The 21,807-nt window shown below is 41.4% G+C and overlaps 2 protein-coding genes across 2 annotated transcripts in view; both read right to left on the reverse strand.

The window, feature by feature from the left end:
• LOC120052884 (GTPase IMAP family member 7-like) lies at positions 1 to 2,304 on the reverse strand. The gene is made up of 2 exons (XM_039000082.1): positions 2,194 to 2,304; positions 1 to 1,373 (listed from the first exon to the last, which is right to left on the reverse strand). The coding sequence occupies exons 1-2, from the start codon at positions 2,201 to 2,203 to the stop codon at positions 532 to 534; spliced, it is 852 nt and encodes a 283-aa protein (XP_038856010.1). The 5' UTR covers positions 2,204 to 2,304; the 3' UTR covers positions 1 to 531.
• A 6,410-nt stretch (positions 2,305 to 8,714) lies between these two features.
• LOC120052885 (large neutral amino acids transporter small subunit 3-like) overlaps positions 8,715 to 21,807 on the reverse strand; it is a 34,938-nt gene continuing 21,845 nt past the window's right edge. The window contains exons 6-15 of the mRNA XM_039000083.1: positions 20,691 to 20,783; positions 20,349 to 20,482; positions 19,934 to 20,088; positions 19,481 to 19,627; positions 19,111 to 19,146; positions 18,804 to 18,915; positions 18,097 to 18,226; positions 12,796 to 12,869; positions 12,331 to 12,454; positions 8,715 to 12,050 (exon numbers count right to left, since the gene is read on the reverse strand). Coding sequence (XP_038856011.1) covers positions 11,847 to 12,050; positions 12,331 to 12,454; positions 12,796 to 12,869; positions 18,097 to 18,226; positions 18,804 to 18,915; positions 19,111 to 19,146; positions 19,481 to 19,627; positions 19,934 to 20,088; positions 20,349 to 20,482; positions 20,691 to 20,783 — 1,209 coding nt within the window. The 3' untranslated portion in view covers positions 8,715 to 11,846. The remainder of the gene's footprint in view (positions 12,051 to 12,330; positions 12,455 to 12,795; positions 12,870 to 18,096; positions 18,227 to 18,803; positions 18,916 to 19,110; positions 19,147 to 19,480; positions 19,628 to 19,933; positions 20,089 to 20,348; positions 20,483 to 20,690; positions 20,784 to 21,807) is intronic.

Raw genomic sequence — 21,807 nt, forward strand, 5'->3', positions numbered from 1 at the left:
TGGAGTTGAAGCAATAGCTTTAATACCGAATTCTAGGTACATGCAGTCACATTCAAAAATGCCAGATGCAGGAGTAAGTCCCAATCTCAAGATCAATATATAAAATACACCTCAAAGTATGCATGTATCATTACACTCATGATTATTCAGGTTCTTTCTCTCTGATATTACAGTCGTCTGTGTTACCTGTTACACAGGATGATGGAAAACAATGATATACTTCAGATATTTTAAGTTGGGTTAGCAGATTCCGTTAGGTTCAGCATTTAAAGCAGGTCACTCAATGGTATGATTGTAAGCAAATTGTATGAGTTCACTTGGCATCCGGGCCATCACTTGCCATCAAGGGCAAATCAAGTCCTATCCTAATATTATTTGCCATGCCACTTTATCATTAATGAAAAGTCATGTGATTTGCAGTATAGTATTGTGGTGCTCTTTCCCCTATTCTTCAGTACTTCATGTCTTGTTCTATTGTCACATGCCTAATGCCATCCCAAGGTTCATTGTTTTTTTTCTGATGACACCACCTCAGAGGATACTACACGAAGAGCTCAAATAGCGCCAATAATTTTTTGTGAAGTCGTTTTGTCCTTCAGCTACAGATCTGGCTAATGCGCTGGTGGTTGTACTTAGGATGGCTTGTTGTTTCTTTAGGAACTCTCCTTCATATTTTGCCTTTAGTTCCTCCTCCGCTCTGAGTGTCTCCTCTGCCTTCTCTCTCAAGATCCTCTTCGTCTCCTCTTCAATCGCCTTCTCAGCCTTTTGGAACATCTCAGTGGTGTAGTGGCTTCCTCCATTCATCGTGACCATCTTGTTTATCTTCTCAAGCAGCTCAGTGACCTGGGAGCGGTTCTTCTTATCTCTGTTGTTGAAGTCATGATACCGCCCACCGCAGTTGGCAATGACATCCTGAAGATCTGAAGAGGCACGTAAAAAGTCTTCAATTGTTTGTTCTTCTTCAAGCTGGTCTGCATTTGTGAAGAGGACCATGATGTATCTTGCTGCATCTTTTCCAAAGAATTTCTGAATCATCTCCACTGCGTCTTTCTCTTCCTGTGTGAATCTAACCAAAGCAATCACTACAAGGAACACATGGGGCCCAGGAGCAGAGAAGGAGATGCACTTAGCAATCTTCTTCAGGGTCTTCTCTTGTGATAAGTTAGTGTCAAACAAGCCTGGAGTGTCAATAATAGCAACTTCTCTCCCATTCACCTCCCCTCTAGCCTTGTCACACTCTTTTGTCAGAGAAACAGGGGAAGGTTTAGACTCAAAAACCTTTTTCCCCATGATGGTGTTTGCTGTTGCACTCTTCCCAACTCCAGTCTTCCCAACCAGAACAATCCTCAGTGCCTCATTTTGGTTTTTCTGCACTGTTGGATGACAGAGAGACATTGTTGTTACTTTTCTTCTTGACATCCGAGTCAAACATGTTTGGTCTGTAGAACCTAAACTGTGCACAAATTAGCAATGGCTTTCTATCAATTGAACTGTGTAAATGCAACTGCAACACGAAATGACAATAATCCTGTGCATTCTGCAATGAAATATAAAATATCACAAACAATTAATCTATCAAAACTGACTAAGCGTTATTGTGGTATGCGGTATTAACACGTCATTACACATACACACCAACAGGTGGTGCAGTACTGAATATGAGTTAGTGGTGCTGTTTGTCTACCCCGCACCCGACCGCAGATATCAATTCTGCCTCAAACGAGAGTGAAAGAAGCTGTCTGTACAACAGAATTCACAGCAACGGCGCGCACACAGGCAGAGAAGCACAAGGGGAGGGGGTGTGCGGCGGGAGAGGGGGCGAAACGCTACATCAAGGACCGCATCTGTGTCGTGGCATCGACAAAGCATAATCTACAGTAGCAACAAATCAAGGCCCTAACCCGTGATTCTCGCTGAAAAATAGTTGGCAACACTGGCTGCTACTGCATGTCTGTTACACCATGCTCCAGTTTAGTAATAAAGCAATCTGTTTATAAAGAGCTACTCCCTCACTTCTTCCAAGGCATAAAGAGTTCCATGGGATATTACAGTTATGGTTGAATCAAAAAGATTGTTATTAAAAAGCAAAGCAATGACAGCATTACATGCGTAGTTGATTTTTGAAGAACATGAAAAACAAATACTAGACATGAGTTTCCATATGTCGTATTACCATGTAGGTAGGTTACTCACCACCAGCCATATTTGGGTGTTGTAGAGTCGATCCGTCAGGTCCTGTGAGAGAGAATGGATCTGTCCAGATAACAGAACAACTGCTCTTATAGTATCACTCATGCGGTCCGCCCCATAGACACACCCACAGTAACGTTATTCTCTTGGCAACTGCTCATTTTCGAAAGATGTTTCCACAACGGTGGCGGTCCAAACACTTAAAGGACACACCCAATCCCCTCAGCCCTCAAATTACTGCAGTTTAAAAACGATTTTCTTTTTTTGTAAGGGTGTCTCTTTGACGTTTGAGTTTTGTCTTAGGTACAGATATCTTTTCTATTTATTCACAAAACATGTTTATAATTATTTATACCCAACAAGCGGCACCATATATGGTAAACATATCGACTAATACAATCATAATAAAAATTATACTTCAGGCCAACGCAACAAACACCTACCAATAGCTGAAGTTGGAGACATATCTCCCTCACTAACTTTAAGCATCAGCTATCAGAGCAGCTTACCGATCTCTGCAGCTGTACACAGCCAATCTGTAAATAACCCATCCAACTCCCTACCTCATCCATCATATTGTTTTTATTAACTGTTTTTGCTCTTTTGCACACGAGTATTTTTTACTTTCACATCATCATCTGCACATTTATCACTCCAGTGTTAATTTGCTCAATTGTAATTACTTCGCTACTATGGCCTATTTATTGCCTTACCTCCTTACTCCATTTGCACACACTGTATATAGATCTTTCTATTGTGTTAATGACTATGTTTGTTTATCCCACGTGTAACTGTGTTGTTTTTTGTCGCACAGCTTTGCTTGATCTTGGCCAGGTCACAGTTGTAAATGAGAATTTGTTCTCAACTGGCCTACCTGGTTAAATAAAGGTGAAATAAATAAAATAAACAGCACTAAAATCATCTTTAGACTCATGAAACATAGTGAAGCTGGATGTGGGAATAAATTAAATGTTAAGAAATCCTAGAGGGGGTTAACCCAGATGTTTAAAATAAAAGGTGTGGCTCAACAATGTAGCCTCTAGCACCACCAGACACTTCCTCCCCAAGTGCACAGTTAAGGAAGGTGGCTACCCAAAACAAGTGCAAACTGATTTACAAGAAATCACATGATACAAAAAAAATGGTTCTCCAATTTCACCAGTGCACAGGAAACATGAACGTATCATTTTAGACTTATATTCGTTATAAATATATTGATTTGATCTAAATACAGTTCTACTACTCACAACATAAACATGTATTTAAAAAATGTAAAAATGTAAAGTTAGAAAATCAATGCACGTAGGCTGGCAAACAGTGATGCTTATATTTAGAGTGTTGGAATAGACTACGAAAATACATTTGAAGTTCAGTACAAGCCAACCAGAACTATTTCTGAATCCAACTGGACTTTTGATATTCTTTAGAAAATTCAATGTATATTCAAGAAATAAGTTGCCTTGTCCTCGTTCCTCTTCTTTCAACAAAATGGAGCTGGTTTACATTCATTTCTGGGGTTGGGGCTGGGTAAGCTGATCTGTGTAAGTGACTTCTGCCTAAAGAGAGTAGTGCCTCTGTGTGGATGGACAGGGAACTTCAGCTACAAACCATAAGACCCGTTACTGCTTGATCTTTGTTTTGTCAATCGCTTTGGTGCAATTTTCACAAGTAGCCTATGTGGTACATTTTCACAATGCTTAATACAAATCTCAAAACAGATCATCAAAAAGGCTGTTTCAAACTCTAAGCACATTTTTAATTGACTAAGGCTGCTTTTACACAGGCAGGCCAATTCTGAATTGCCTTCCTTTGTTACTTATTTGTTTACTACAGTATGTCACTTTTGTCACCATTGCACTGTGTGAGAAGCCTGCAAGTACACTATCGGTCAAAAGTTTTAGAACACCTACTCATTCAAGGGTTTTTCTTTATTTTTACTATTTTCTACATTGTAGAATAATAGTGAAGACATCAAAACTATGAAATAACACATATGTAATCATGTAGTAACCAGAAACTGTTTTATATTTTAGATTATTCAAAGTAGCCACCCTTTGCCTTGATGACAGCTTTGCACGCTCTTGGCATTCTCTCAACCAGCTTCATGAGGTAGTCACCTGGAATGCATTTAAATTAACAGGTGTGCCTTCAAAGTTAATTTGTGGAATGTCTTTCCTTCTTAATGCATTTGAGCCAATCAGTTGTGTTGTGGCAAGGTAGAGGGGGCATACAGAAGATATCCCTATATGGTAAGACCAAGTTCATATTATGGCAAGAACAGCTCAAATAAGCAAAGAGAAACGACAGTCCATCAATACTTTAAGCCATGAAGGTCAGTCAATAAGGAACATTTCAAGAACTTTGACAGTTTCTTCAAGTGCAGTCGCAAAAACCATCAAGCGCTGTGAGGAAACTGGCCATCATGAGGACCGCCACAGAAATGGAAGACCCAGAGTTACCTCTGCTGCAGAGAATAAGTTCATTAGAGTTACCAGCCTCAGAAATTGCAGCCCAAATAAATGCTTCACAGAGTTCAAGTAACAGACACATCTCAACATCAACTGTTCAGAGGAGACTGTGTGAATCAGGCCTTCATGGTCAAATTTCTGCAAAGAAACCACTACTAAAGGACACCAATAATAAGAAGAGACTTGCTTGGACCAAGAAACACGAGCAATGGACATTAGACAGAAATTTGACCTTTGGTCTGGAGTCCAAATTGGAGATTTTTGGTTCCAACCGCCGTGTCTTTGTGAGACGCGGTGTGGATGAATGGATGATATCCGCATGTGTATTTCCCACCGTAAAGCATGGAGGAGGAGGTGTTATGGTGTGGGGGTGCTTTGCTGGTGACACAGTCTGATTTATTTAGAATTCAAGGCACACTTAACCAGCATGGCTACCACAGCATTCTTCAGCGATACACCATCCCATCTGGTTTGGGCTTAGTGGGACTAACATTTTGTTTTCAACAAGACAATGACCCAACACACCTCCAGGCTGTGTAAGGGCTATTTTACCAAGAAGGAGAGTGATGGACTGCTGCATCAGATGACCTGGCCTCCACAATCACCCGACCTCAACCAAATTGAGATGGTTTGGGATGAGTCGGACCACAGAGTGAAGGAAAAGTGGCCAACAAGTGCTCAGTATATGTGGAAACTCCTTCAAGACTGTTGGAAAAGCTGGTTGAGAGAATGCCTTGATGACAGCTTTGAACACTCTTGGCAAAGTGTGGCTATTTGAAGAATCTCAAATATTTTTGATTTGTCTAACACTTTTGGTTACCACATGATTCCATTTGTGTTATTTCATAGTTTTGATGTCTTCACTATTGTTCTACAATGTAGAAAATATTCAAAATAAAGAAATCCCTTGAATGAGTTGGTGTGTCCAAACTTTTGACCGGTAGCATACATGACAATAACATTTTATTTTATTTTATTTGTTGTCACCAGTGCATCCAGGCGACCAGGGCTGGCCCTCGTTATCGGATATATTTTGCACACACACACAATTATTTACTGTACTTTTCAGCAAAACTTTTTCAAATGGACAATTTCATAGCTCAGCTTGCAATGCCATGATAGTGGGTTCGATTCCCAAACGACACATACATTTTATTTTTTTTATCATGCAAGCATGACTAAGTTACTTTGGATAAAAGTGTCTCCTCAATTGCATACAGTGCATTCGGAAAGTATTCAGACCCCTTGACTTTTTTCACATTTTGTTACGTTACAGCCTTGTTCTAAAATTGATTAAATTGATTTTTCCCTCATCAATCTACACACAATACCCCATAATGACAAGCAAAAACAGGTTTTTAGCAATGTTTGCAAAGTTATATAAAAAATACAAACTGAAATATTACATTTACATAAGATTTCAAACCCTCTACTCAGTACTTTGTTAAAGCACAATTTGGCAGTGATTACATCCTCAAGTCTTCTTGGGTATGACGCTACAAGCTTGGCACACCTGTATTTAAGGGGTTTCTCCCATTCTTCTCTGCAGATCCTCTCAAGCTCTGTCAGGTTGGATGGGGAGCGTCGCTGCACAGCTATTTTCAGGTCACTCTAGAGATGTTCGATCGGGTTCAAGTCCGGACTCTGGCTGGGCCACTCAAGGACATTCAAAGACTTGTCCCAAAGCCACTCCTGCATTGTCTTGACTGTGGGCTTAGGGTCATTGCCCTGAGCGCTCTGGAGGTTTTCATCCAGGATCTCACTGTACTTTGCTCTGTTCATCTTTTTGTCGATCCTGACTAGTCTCTCAGTCCCTGCCGCTGAAAAACATCCCCACAGCATGCTGCCACCACCAGGCTTCAAAGGTAAAGATGGTGCCAGGTTTCCTCCAGACGTGACACTTGGCATTCAGGCCAAAGAGTTCAATCTTGGTTTCATCAGACCAGAGAATCTTGTTTCTCATGGTCTGAGGTGTCTTTAGGTGCCTTTTACTGAGGAGTAGTTTCCGTCTGGCCACTCTATCATAAAGGCCGGATTGGTGGAGTGCTGCAGAGATGGTTGTCCTTCTGGAAGATTCTCCTATCTCCAAAGAGGAACTCTGGAGCTCCGTCAGAGTGACCATCGGGTTCTTGGTCACCTCCAAGATCAAGACCCTTCACCCCAATTGCTCAGTTTGGCTGGGCTGCCAGCTCTAAGAGTCTTGGTGGTTCCAAACTTCTTCCATTTAAGAATGATGGAGGCCACTGTGTTCTTGGGACCTTTCAATGCTTCAGAAATGTTTTGGTACGCTTCCCCAGATCTGTGCCTCGACACAATCCTGTCTCGGAGCTCTACGGACAATTCCTTCGACCTCATGGCTTGGTTTTTGCTCTGACATTCACTGTCAACTGTGGGACCTTATATACTGTAGACAGGTGTGTGCCTTTCCAAATCATGTGCAATCAATTGAATATACCACAGGTGGACTCCAATCAATTTATAGAAACATCTCAATGATGAGCAATGGAAACAGGATGCACCTGAGCTAAATTCCGAGTCTCATAGCAAAGGGTCTGAATACTAATGTAAATAAGGTATCTGTTTTTTTGTTTTTTTTATACATTTGCAAAAATTACTAAAACCAATTTTTTCACTTTGTCATTATGGGGTATTGTGTGTAGATTGACGAATAAAAAATGCATTTAATCCATTTTAGAATAAGGCTGTAACATAACAAAATGTGGAAAAAGTCAGAGGTTCTGAATACTTTCCGAATGCACTATATATTATATTATATCTTAGATGCTTGCTAATGACTTTTGCGCTTGGAGTCACCCTGTGAGAGAGTTTGCTACGTTATCAATGTCCCTTGCTGCAGCAAAAGTACTACTGAAGGTCCCATTTTCAAAAAATTTCAGTAGATGTGAATCTACTCTTCCGAGCCCAATTTTAATTGTTGTAGCTCTTACTTCTTATGATAATGTAAATGTTACATTCTTGGTCGTTGTTGCCATGTATTAGTGGACACTTTATTACGTTACACAACAAGACAAAAGTCCTTGTTAGCCACAATTCACGCATGGAATTTGCCAGTTTATTCAATAAACTGACGGAATAAGATTCGGAGTAGAGGGTTATGCGCCAGACTCCACAGGGAGGCCTCAGCCTTCAGGAGGGTTTATGGGCAGAGGTGGAGATAGCAAAGCCTGTATCAAATATTAAAGAACATATCTGAAGATCGTAAACAATGTTACTGTTATGACTAACGCTGTAACCCATCTCTATGACCGTCACGTGATTTCACAGGAAATGTGTCTTTGCATTTCAACTCTCTGACAACTTTAGACTCTCTCAACTTTGGACGCTCACTAAATAAAATATAAAAAATAATAATTCATCTTATCTACAAGTCGGCTCTTTATGCGGTAGCAATTGAGACTGGGAACAAGGTTAAGAAAGAATGGGCTGATTTACAACCCCTGATCTAATGCGTCCTTCTCTTTCAGTGTAAGTCACGATTGCAAAGAAAAGGTACGTGCAGTTTGCGTCCCACTCCAGGTAGGCTACAAGTTGCCCTTCGACACAGATCTAGGATCAGTTTACTCAACACCAATCCCTACCTAAAAAACAACGGATCTTAGGTCAACTTCTACTGCAAGCCTCCTTATGTCCTTGCCACTTCATATGAACTAAAAGACACTATTCACCTTGCCCTGTTGATGTAGGCTTCAGTTACACCCTTATCTTTACAGGTAGAACTGTCTTATTACAGTTTGAGAAGGTTACTCACCAGCCATGTTTGGGCTCTGTAGAGTCGGTCTGTAAGTCCACAGTTCTGTAATCCCTCAGCCAAGGAATTACCTAATGACCCACACCTGGGTCATGTTGACTATAAAACCAATAAAATACAGGCTCGCAAGTTGAAATCTGTTCATTTATTACTTCACAAAGAGAAGCACCCCAAAAACATCAGTGAAATCACTTAAAGAGATTCTCCGGTACTTGTGTATACTTTTTAGCCAGTAGTTCTGAAAGTAATGCTCACGAGCCAAAAGTGGTCCCCGGAAATTGCGTACTACATCACATATGTGCAGATATGTGCACCACGTCATTGCTCGCTCGCTCTCTCTCTCGCTCTGCTGTTTGTGCATCTTGCTAACTGTCACTCAAATGGCGAGGGGCTAAAAGCTCATTGGCTGAACCTCGAATTGCTAGGGGGCTTTCCCACGTGGGTGAAAAAGTATGGAAAATGGCGCCACACAGCTTCCAGAAAACAGTCGCTTTCAAACTTTGGATTTCGTGGCTAATTGAGGTAAGACAGTAATTATGCATGTATGAACTACACATTGACACATCCAACCCAAAGCGGGAGGTTGAAAAAAAATACTTCTTTGTCAAAGTTCCGGAGCATGTCTTTAAATATGACATTTTCTATTCATGGCCTATTTATAATACATTGTTTTGGATCCTCTTAGATTCTCTTCACCACATTGCCCGCATAATATGATCTTATTATTACAAATGTTATAAGATCAGTGATAATAATGGATGTTCTCACACACAGCGGTGGAAATATGTGAAAGTTGCTGTATTCATAAAGCATCTCAGAGTAGCAGTACTGATCTAGGATCAGGTCGCCCCCTATCCATGTTATCTAATTCATTATGATCTAAAAGGCAAAACTGATCCTAGATCACCACTCCTACTCTGAGAGGCATAGTTGGAGAGCAACTGTGATGTGGATGAACCAACTGTTCTTTATCGGATGCGCAAATTAAATAAATAGCAAAGCAACTCTCAAGTCTTAAAAAGATGAGAAAACTTCCAACAAGCATATGCAGCAAAACTATGGCTTTACATTCTCATAGTGCATTTCAGGCTTCTATAGGTACTACACATACCGCTACATTGTTCTTTGTGGGAATGGGCACAAAAGTAGCCCGAGTGCCAGTCTGTTCGTGCTATCATGTCAACTTCTTTTCACTCATTGTCATGCCATGTTTGGCTTGACAATGAGCAATGGAGTTGGCAAGAGCACAAACAGATCTGGGACCAGGCTAGCACAAAAAAATACTTGCTTCCCAGGCACTTACAATAAAGCACACACATTTCATTTATGAATAATTCAATTCATTATTACATGACAGTATTATCTTTTAGATTCAAGCGCTACTACATCATACACACTATGTCTCCATTATAAATGGCACCCCATACCCTATATAGTGTATATAGTGCATTACTTTTGACCATAGACCCCATAGGGCTCTGGTCAAAAGTCGTGCACTATATAAGGAATAGGGTGCCATTTGGGATGTTCTGTACCCTAAATAAATAGCCTAGCAGCCACAATGTACCTGCTAAATGAAGCCCTGCTCCAATGAGGTGGTTCTACTGTCGTTGTCATGGGGACAGTGATATTGGGGTTCAGGTGCATCCATCTTACTTCATACAGTACTGTTAACTAGTAATACAGTTTGTTATATTTGACCTCATACCGTACTGTTAACTGTAAATACTGTTTTATTTGACCTCATACAGTACTGTTAACTGTAAATAATGTTTTGTTTTTAAACACTGAAGACGGTTGGTTGACCAGATTCAAGCTTTTGGAGTTGATTTGAGCCAACACATCTGTATATGATTTTCTCTCATACGGTACTGTTAACTGTAAATACTGTTTAAAATTTCAAGATGTTTGGTTGGTTGGTTCTCCAGATTGAATCAGCTTTCGTCAAGTGCTCTTTCTTTCCCACGTTTATACAAATAAATACTTTTTTGTAAAACTAATCTACAGCTCTCCGTAAAAGCGCAAGTGTAATAGCTGACCTTAAAGGTTTCGGGTACTGATTTGGCATTTCTATATAACTACACAGACATTTCACGTTCCAATTTCATGATATGCAACAAGTTCAATAACATGATTCTCTAAAAACAAAATTCCATCAATATTGTTACAAACTAGGCTGTGCCTGCACAACACCTCATACACCGTACCACTGTCCTGAACTTAGCTATGATTGGCTGAAACGACAATGGATGATGATGTCATCTCAAAACCTAGGTTGTGTCCCACATGGCACCCGATTTCCTATGTAGTATACTGCCTTTGAACAGGGCCCATATGGTTCTGGTCAAAAGTAGTGCACTATATAGGGAATAGGGTGCCATTTGGGACTCATCCCACATTTCGGGTGGACACATTGTGATGCACGGAGACTTTCAAATACTAACTCTGGGATGAACACAGGGACATAGCGGAAGTGACCCAGGGTGTGTCCAAACTTTTACCCTATGGGCCCTGGTTAAAAGTAGTGCACTATATAGGGTGCCATTTCAGACACAGCCGCACACTTGACCAACTGGGCATAGTACTTAGTGGACTTACAATGACAGGTCTGACATGGACATAAAGAAGGGGACACGGGGAAAGATTGCAGGTGCAGATTGATAGTCAAAATAATAGGGATGTGCAGGCCCCCTGGGCTGGTGGTCTAGGCACATGGATTTGGAAACTGAGGTTCCCTTTCTCCACCATTCCCACTTTGTCTCCTCCTAATCTGTATTCTCCGCTGGATGTACAGACAAAATAAAGACAAGTATAGATACAGGGAGGGAACCGGGAAGGACAAACAAACACTGACTGATAAAATATTACTACCAGACTGGCTGCTAGGCCTAAATGAATGAAGTGACTGTGGTGTGGTGAGAGTTGGGTGGGGGAGGTAGTTCAACGTTACACCAGCCAATCTGATGGCGAAAGTGATCCAGTTCCTGTCTACTACAGAATACTGAGAGCTGTGCTTCCGGTTGGTTGAAGGGTGACCTGAAATGGCACTAATAACCTTCATTGAATTTTTGGTCATCGTAAATATTATTGCTTAGTTATTGAATTGCCAAACCTCGATTTCCATTGAGATTTCCATGTTTATAAATAAAATAAATGAGTTAAATGTATATTTTAGGATTTCTTTGGCATGTCATACCTAAAACACTAATAAGTATATTGAGTGTGTATTTTGATGTCAAATTAAAAAGGGCTAAAGGGCGACATGGACCCAAGTCCAAACTCCAGTGCACAACATCGTCATCACTGTCCTTGTTGAAAATGACAACCATCAATGTCATCATCATGACGATGGTCTATAATGATATTTTACAATTAACGACTATGATATTTGACTGTTAGTTTGGTCAAGATTCTTAGGCTTAATTGCTGAGATGTCCATTAGCATGGTTTTTGGTATGGCCATTTTCTGATTGCCGTAAGGTTTCTCTCTCTCTTTCTGATTGGTTAGCGGCCTCCCTGTCACGCTTCTCCACCTCCTCTCGCATCAGGTTCCTGCGGTGATAGATCAGGTATCCAGGCAACAGGAATCCAGCCAATGAGGCAATGAGCAGGCTCAGGTTGATCTGTTGATTGGAGGATAGAGTTAGTCAGAGAAAGAACGTGTTTGAGACATACTGTTCTAATAAATCTTATTGCCTCAATTTTCTGTTTCTGTCCATTCACATGAATCAGTTTTAATTCATTTGCCTTACAATCTCAGTAGTACAATGGCAAAGTACTAGTGTCATCGTGTGGGTGTGTGCCATGTGTGTCTGCATGCATGTATGTGATCTGTGTGTGTGTGCGTGTGCGTGTGTGTGTGTGTGTGTGTGTGTGTGTGTGTGTGTGTGTGTGTGGCCTCACCCAGTAGGGGTCTCCTCCCAGGTGTCCCACCATGATGATGAAGAGAGGCTGCTGGAGGAGAGCGAACAGCGCGCTGATCATAGACTGCATCCCCGTCAATGTCCCAAAGTGATTGGACGGATATCTGGAAGGGGCGGGATGTAATGGTTACCTCTCCAATCAAAACTGACTGTACCATACCTGACCAAAACAGACACCTTACCTGTAGCACCAATATTTTGTTAAGATAATGCATCTTTTAAAGTTGTATTTTTTGTGTTTGTGCCAATTTGTGACATTTGTGAATTGTATCAAATAATTTAGCTTTTCACTGCTATTGATATGTAATATAGTGTTTTCCAAATTGTGTAACAAACAATTCTCAAAACTCTGACACACACACCTACGAATCTTACTGAGACGATCATAGCGCGGGTGTAATATGCTGGAAAGCAAAAGTCCAACAATGTGTTGTAATGTACTTACACAGCAGCATAGAGTCCTCCAGCACAGGAGTGGACGAAACCTCTGACCATGGTGTGGACGATGAAGGAAATTATCTGGGAGGGAGGGAAAGAGAGAAAAAGGAGAGAGAAAGAGATAGAGAAAGCGGGGTAGTGGGAAAATAAAAGGATAGGGGGATGGAGAGGGAGAGAAATAGTTGATTTTATTTGGCCATTTAAAAACACAATACAACCACACGTGGATACTGCTGCATTTCAAAATCATCAAGGATAACACAAACAAGTTCCATTGTGGTCCTCTTGAAAACACTAAATATATACTAAATATATACACAAAAAAATACATAATCTCATCAATCGAGAGAAATCAGTAAAAGGAATCAAATAGACCAATAACATTCATTAATACTATTATAGTTTCTCTTAGCCTGTTCTGTCTTAAAGCATTAACATTTTCTTAAGGTTTGCCTTAAAACTCCAAAGTGCAGGGATGGGTTTTATTTGGTTACAGCAAACCAAAGAGAGATTGTTTAAGAACCTGTAGCAGTGTTCATTTCGTCAACAGAAATAATGATTAAAATAAATTATAAAACACCTATTTTTCAGTGACACTATAACTGACTAAATAGACTCAGAAAAAAACTATAAGTAAACAAAAAGGATTTTTTATTTCAGTTGAATAAAACGAGACAAGATTAAATTATCTTTGATTAAAATCTGACTTCTAAGTGGACTGGACAATAGATTTTGGAGAGATTGAGAGCTTTTCAGTGATAATGACAATTAATATTAGCAGCACAGATGTTAAGCGCGGTTCTGTTAAGCAGTGTGAAGGACACATCAAATCACAGCAAACACAGCCTCCACTCAGGCTCCGCCTCCGATTATACACCACCATTCAAAAGTTTGGTGTCACTTAGAAATGTCCTTGTTTTAGAAAGAAAAGCAATTTTTTTGTCCATTAAAATAACATCAAATTGATCAGAAATACAGTGTAGACATTGTTAATGTTGTAAATTACTATTGTAGCTGGAAACAGCAGATTTTTTAAACCGAATATCTACATAGGCGTACAGAGGCCCATTATCAGCAACCATCACTCCTGTGTTCCAATGACACGTTGTGTTAGCTAATCCAAGTTTATAATTTTAAAAGGCTAATTGATCATTAGAAAACCCTTTTGCAATTATATTAGCACAGCTGAAAACTGTTGTCCTGATTAAAGAAGCAATAAAACTGACCTTTTTTAGACTAGTTGTGTATCTGGAGCATCAGCATTTGTGGGTTCGATTACAGGCTCAAAATGGCCAGAAACAGAGAAATTAAGGCTATTCCGTGCGAGAAATTGCCAAGAATCTGAAGATCTCGTACAATGCTGTGTACTACTCCCTTCACAGAACCATGCAAACTGGCTCTAACCAGAATAGAAAGAGTGGGAGGCCCTGGTGCACAACTGAGCAAGAGAACAAGTACATTAGTGTGTCTAGTTTGAGAAACAGGCACCTCACAAGTCCTCAACTGGCAGCTTCATTAAATAGTACCCGCAAAACACCAATCTCAACATCAACTGTGAAGAGGTGACTCCGGTATGCTGGCCTTCCAGACAGAGTTGCAAAGAAAAAGCCATATCTCAGACTGGCCAATAAAAATAAAATATTAAGATGGGCAAAAGAACAGACACTGGACACAGGAACTCTGCCTAGAAGGCCAGCATCGCGGAGTCGCCTCTTCACTGTTGATGTTGAGACGGGTACTATTTAATGAAGCTGCCACTTGAGGACTTGTGAGGCGTCTGACGCTCGTCAGATGTGGCAAGGCTTGAAAACTATTACAGACTACAAAGGGGAGCACAGCCGAGAGCTGACCAGTGACACAAGCCTGCCAGAGTAGCTAAATTACTTCTATGCTCGCTTCGAGGCAAGTAACACTGAAACATGCAAGACAGCATCAGCTGTTCCGGAACACTGTGCTCTTCGCAGCCAATGTGAATAAGATCTTTAAACAAGTCAACATTCACAAGGCCGCAGGGCCAGACGGATTACCAGGACGTGTACACCGAACATGCGCTGACCAACTGGCAAGTGTCTTCACTGACATTTTCAACCAGTCCCTGATTGAGTCTGTAATATCAACGTGTTTCAAGCAGACCACCATAGTCCCTGTGCCCAAGAACACTAAGGAAACCCACCTAAATGACTACCGACCCGTAGCACTCACGTCTGTAGGCATGAAGTGCTTCAAAAGGCTGGTCATGCCTCACATCAACACCATTATCCCAGAAACCCTAGACCCACTCCTATTTTCATACCGCCCTAACAGATCCACAGATGATGCAATCTCTATTGCACTCCACACTGCCCTTTCCCACCTGGACAAAAGGAACACCTATGATAGAATGCTATTCATTGACTTCAACTCAGCATTCAACACCATAGCGCCCACGAAGCTCATCACTAAGCTAAGGACCCTGGGACTAAACACCTCCCTCTGCAACTGATTCCTGGACTTCCTGATGGACCTCTCCCAGGTGGTAAGGGTAGGTAACAACACACCTGCCACACTGATCCTCAACACAGGGCCCCTCAGGGGTGCGTGCTCAGTCCCCTCCTGTACTCCCTGTTCACCCACGACTGCGTGGCCAGGCACTCCAACACCATCATTACGTTTTGCTGATGACACAACAGATGTAGGCCTGATCACAGACGAGACAGCCTATAGGGAGGAGGTCAGAGACCTGGCCATGTGGTGCCAGGCCAACAACCTCTCCCTCAACGTGATCAAGACAATGGAGATGATTGTGGACTACAGGAAAAGGAGGACCGATCACGCCCCCATGCTCATTGACAGGGCTGTAGTGGAGCAGGTTGAGAGCTTCAAGTTCCTTGGTGTCCACATCACCAACAAACTAACATGGTCCAAGCACACCAAGACAGGAGACTGCAAAGAGACTGCAAAGATTTGGCATAGGTCCTCAGATGCTCAAAAGGTTCTACAGCTGCACCAATGAGAGCATCCTGACTGGTTGCATCACTGCTCAACCTCTGACCGCAAGCCATCCAGGACCTCTATACCAGGAGGTGTCAGAGGAAGGCCCTAAAAATTGTCAAAGACTCCAGCCACCCTAGTCATACATTTTTCTCTCTGCTACCGCACGGCAAGCGATAGCGGAGTGCCAAGTCTAGGTGCAAGAGGCTTCTAAACAGCTTCTACCCCCAAGCCATGAAACTCCTCAACATCTAATCAAATGGCTACCCAGACTATTTGCATCTCATTTCGGACTCAAGGTTTAGTGACTCAACTACATCACTAGGTGAAACCGTCATTAGCCCCCGTTCAGTGGTGGAAAAAGTACCCAATTGGCATACTTGAGTAATAGTAAAGATACTTGAGTCACTTTCTATTAAGGTAAAAGTGAAAGTCACCCAGTAAAATACTACTTGAGTAAAAGTATTTGTATTTGGTTTTAATAAATATACTTAAATATCAAAAGTAAATGTAATTGCTAAAAGTTACATAAATATCAAAAGTAGAAGTAGGAATAATTTCAAACTCCTTATATATGCAAACAAGACAGTACCATTTTCTTATTTTTTTTTTTACATTTGCGACCAAGAGTGTGCAAAGCTGTCATCAAGGCAAAGGGTGGTTATTTGAAGATTTTCTCAAATATAAAATATATTTTAATTTGTTTAACACTTTTTTGGTTACTACATGATTCCATATGTGTTATTTCATAGCTTTGATGTCTTCACTATTATTTTACAATGTAGAAAATAGTAAAAAAATGTATCAGAAAAACCCTTGAATGAGTAGGTGTTGTAGTGGAGAAGGTGGAAAGATTTAAGTTCCTCGGCGTACACATTGGGGATAAACTGAAATGGTCCACCCACACAGACAGCGTGGTGAAGAAGGCCCAACAGCGCCTCTTCAACCTCAGGAGGCTGAAGAAATTTGGCTTGTCACCAAAAACCTTCACAAACTTTTACAGACGCACAATCGAGAGCATCCTGTCGGGCTGTATCACCGCCTGGTACGGCAACTGCACCGCTCTCAACCTGCAAGGCTCTCCAGAGGGTAGTGAGGTCTGCACAACGCATCACCGGGGGCAAACTACCTGCCCTCTAGGACACCTACAGCACCCGATGTCACAGGAAGGCCAAAAAGATCATCAAGGACAACAACCACCCGAGCCACTGCCTGTTCATCCCGCTACGATCCAGAAGGCGAGGTCAGTACAGGTACATCAAAGCTGGGACCGAGAGACTGAAAAACAGCTTCTATTTCAAGGCCATCAGACTGTTAAACAGCTATCACTAACATAGAGAGGCTGCTGCCAACATACAGACTCAAATCACTGGTCACAAATAAATAGACTTAATAAAGGTATCACTAGTCACTTTAAATAACGCCACTTTAATAATGTTTACATATCCTACATTACTCATCTCATATGTATATACTGTATTCTATACCATCTACTGCATCTTGCCTATGCCGCACGCCATCGCTCATCCATATATTTATATGTACATATTCTATTCATCCCTTTACATTTGTGTGTATAAGGTAGTTGTTGTGAATTTGTTAGATATTACTGCATAGTCGGACCTGGAAACACAAGCATTTCGCTACACTCGCATTAACATCTGCTAACCATGTGTATGTGACCAATAAAATGTGATTCGATTTGCTGTCTCTTTTATAACTAATGATTAATAATAGTTCAAGCTCAGAAACCAAAATAATCAATAGGACAAGGCTATGTATGTTTGTGCACATGGAAGTAAGTGATCTCTGTTTACAATAGGTTAATGAGGCGATACAAATGTGATGTGACTAAAATGAAAGGGCATTTAGTTGACTAAAATGATGCACCGTTTTCATCATTTTGACTATAACTAGACAAAATCATTATTCAACTGACAAATGTGATTAAGACTAAAATACATTTTTGTAAAATTGACTAAGACTAGACTAAATCTAAATAAGAGTGCCAAAATGAACACTGACATGTAGCCAGGGTTCTTGTTACAAGGTGAGTTATCAGCATTGTATGTTTATTTATCTGTACAGGGGTTGGTAGGGAGGCATGGTCATGTGACTGTGTTCCTGCCTGTATTGGGCCACGTTCAGTAGGGAAATGTTGTGGAACGTTGCAGAACAAAATATTACAAATAGAGCTGACGTGATTCGGTTTTTTACATTTCAGAGAGATGCATGTTTGTCTATATAATATATTGATATCGAAACGTTCCACAACGCTGTGTCCTGCTGAACGCACCCCAGGTGAGGTAGGGGTATGGTCATGTGGCTGTCTTCTTACCTGTACAGGCAGGTTGTCTAGCATCTGGATGACTCCGAAGATGACCAGTAGAACGTTGGTGATGATGAAAGCGCGGATGGCATTGGTCAGTTTCTGGATCTTCCTGTCTCTCTTCGGGGGTTCAAGTTGGCTGGAGAGAAGAGGTCAGGGATAAATAAAATAAAAAAGCATCAGGAAAAATACCAAGGGTTGTGTTTATTAGGGAACGCCACGGAAAACATTTTTCAAAATGCTTGCAATGGGGGGGGGGGAAAATGACTCCGTTTTCTTTAGTTAATGTCTAATGAACACAACCCTGCTCTCTCTCATTATGTCATGCTTGGTCTCCTCTGAATTATTTCTCCCTTAAAGAAAGCTGAGGTACCAATATTAGTCAAATGCTGTCCATCTCTCCATAGGGAGCTTATGTCGCCAGCTAGTGGTGATTTTGTATTAATGCATCCCAGGCACCAATAGGCACATACAAGGACATGCAGTTTACTAGGGGGGGCAGGAATGACTAGATGAATGTGTTTAAAATACTTCGGGCCCAGAGATTTTCTTAGTGGACTGTAAGTGTAAACACTGTCCAATCAGCATGATGGATGAGATGAGTGGTTTATAACCGAAGCTCCTATGTTCTCTCTCTCTCTCTCTTGGTTCCGGTCACTCTCTGTTTCGCTCTCACTCCCTCTCTGTCACACACACGTGCATGCACACACGCACACCTCTGGTCTACGTCGCACTCCTTCATCCTCCAGTCCATGATGTAGCCAATCAGAGGACAGGTGAGGAGGCAGAGCAGCTGCAGGGAGCCAAACACTGACGAGTAGAAACCCACTGAGGAGAGGAGACCCACGGTCAGAAAACACACACACGTACGTACGTGCGCACATACACAGTCACTAAACATTACAACCCACACAGGCCCTCTCGCTCTCTCTCACAAACCCTTAACGCACGCACACATTCACAAACACACAACTCTCTCCACACACACAATGCAATGTCCAATGGAATGTCTCATTCTCTCACCTTGTTGCTCTGCCTCCATCAATAGATCCTTAGAGGCTGAAAACAGAAAACACACAGAAAGTCATAGAAGTCCCAAATTCCCACCCACTAACATCATAACAAATCACAGATGCCATTCTCCTACAACTGTGACCATTCGGTGCAACAGATATTCAAGTCAAATGTTATTTACAGCGCATTTCACGTCTCAATATACTTTACAAAAAATTAAGATTAAGATATGTGGCAGACTGACTGCTGCGCTCACATTTTGTTTCACGTCACTTAATATGGGAAACAAAACGTGAGCCATTACGAAATCAGTCTTGTTTCACCAGGCTAATTTGACAGTGCCCACAACTTAAAACCGTTACAAGTGATTGGTCCTTACGGTGTGGGTCTCCGTGGGTAACCAGGAACTCCAGCATCCTGTTCATGGCGCCCATAAAGAAGATGATGCGCAGCTGGGTCATCGCCATGGTGATGAGACTCCACAGGAAGATGGGCGAGCAGACTGAACTACGGAACGGAGGGCCACCTGTCAGGGGAATGAAGGGGCGGGGGTAAGAATTAAACATGAGATAATGATACTTGGGTAAGTTACTTTGTCAATTTGTTAACACATTTTTATAAAAAAGTTGAACAGATAGTAGATTTTATAGTAGGGTTGAGCTCAATATCGTCCATTGATTCTGGTTGGTGAGTGAAGCCCTGGAAGACCAGCTCTGACCAGTTCCATTTAACTGTATCCGGTTCTAAGCAGTTATGTCTAGTTCTGACTGGTTCTCTAACTAGCTCTATCTGGTTCTAACAATTTTTATTGTGATCCTATGCTATTCCTCACCCTGTGTCTGTTCTCCAGGTGGGAGCTGCTCTGACGAGGGATCTGGCTCCTGCTGCTTCGGAGCCATCTTCTCTCCCACCTTGGTCACATGACTGTAGAATCTGTCCCCCGTCACCTTGTCATCCATCACCATGCCACTCAGCTTCACCTCCTTGCTGAGGGAGCAAGGAGGGAGAAGGGGAAGGAAGTGAAGTGAGTGAGTGAGTGAGTGAGTGAGTGAGTGAGTGAGTGAGTGAGTGAGTGAGTGAGTGAGTGAGTGAGTGAGTGAGTGAGTGAGTGAGTGAGTAATTGGAGCAATGGAGAAAGAAAAACTCCCTCTGTAATTCAATGTTTTGGGTTACTGTAACAGTCTATAACATTAGAGTTACGTCATGTAATGTTGTGTTATGATAGTAACGTTGTCATGGATACTGACGTGTAGCTGATCTCCTCGGGTGCGGGGAAAGCCTCCATCGGCCAATTAAGGAAGCAGTTGAGGAAGACGAGACCGGCTAGCCCCGACCACACCCACATGATCACCCTGAAGGACACACCTAGATCATAGATCAACTGGAGAGAAAAAACAAAGGGAGGGAGAGAGAGACGTATGGGAAAGAGGTTAGCAAATTCAACTATAATATATCACAATGTCAAAAAAGCCATAAAGAAATGCCTTTCTGTGAATCCTCAATCAATCAATCATCATTTGTCACAAGGTGCTTACCGTAACAAACACTGACCTAAACACCCAGAGGGAACTGAGGAGTAACTCTCCTACCTTTACTCCAGGGAACGTGACGGCTGAAGAGGCGTAGGAGCCAATCATTAGAGACAGGATGGTGGAGCGCACGTTCCCAAACATGTTGGGTAACTAGGAGACAGAGAGAAGGAGAGACAGAGAGGGGGGGGACAGAGAGGGAGCAAAAGGGGTGACAGCAAGAGAGACAGAGAGATGGAGAGAGAGACAGAGAGAGAGAAGAGAGGGAGAGATAAGAGAGGTAGAGAGAGAGAAGGGAAGGAGAGATAAGAGATAAGAGAGGGGAGAGAGAGAGAGAGAGAGGAGAGGGGAAGAGATAAGAGAGGGAGAGATAAGAGAGAGAGAGAAACAGAAAGATCACAGGTGAGCACAGTGACTGTATTAATTGAGTCCATGTACAGTGCCTTCAGACAATATTCATAACCCTCGACTTATTCCACATTTTGTTGTGTTACAGCCTGAATTCAAAATGGATTAAATAGATGTTTTTTTTCCTCACCCATCTACACACAATTCCCCATAATGACAAAGTGAAAACATGTTTTTAGAACTTTTTGCAAACTGATTGAAAATGAAACAGAAATATCAAATGTACATATCTATTCACAACCCTGAGTCAATACTTTGTAGAAGTACCTTTGGCAGTGATTACAGCTGTGAGGCTATTTGGGTAAGTCTCTAAGAGCTTTGCACACCTGGATTGTACAATATTTGCCCATTATTATTATTTTTGTAATTATTCAAGCTCTGTCAAGTTGATTGTTCAAATCAAATCAAATTGTATTGGTCACATACACATGGTTAGCAGATGTTAATGCGAGTGTAACAAGTAATCTAACAATTACCTTATACACACAAGTGTAAATGAATGAATAAGAATATGTACAAATAAATAAATGGGTGAGCGATGGCCAAACGGCATAGGCAAGATGCAGTAGATGTTATAGAGTACAGTATATACATATGACATGAGTAATGTAGGGTATGTAAACATTATATAAAGTGGCATTGTTTAAAAGTGACTAGTGATACATTTATTACATCCAATATTTAATTGTTAAAGTGGCTAGAGATTTGAGTCAGTATGTTGGCAGCAGCCACTCAATGTTAGTGATGGCTGTTTAACAGTCTGATGGCC

Source organism: Salvelinus namaycush, chromosome 8 (genome assembly GCF_016432855.1).
Source record: "Salvelinus namaycush isolate Seneca chromosome 8, SaNama_1.0, whole genome shotgun sequence".
Classification (NCBI taxonomy): Eukaryota; Metazoa; Chordata; class Actinopteri; order Salmoniformes; family Salmonidae; genus Salvelinus; species Salvelinus namaycush.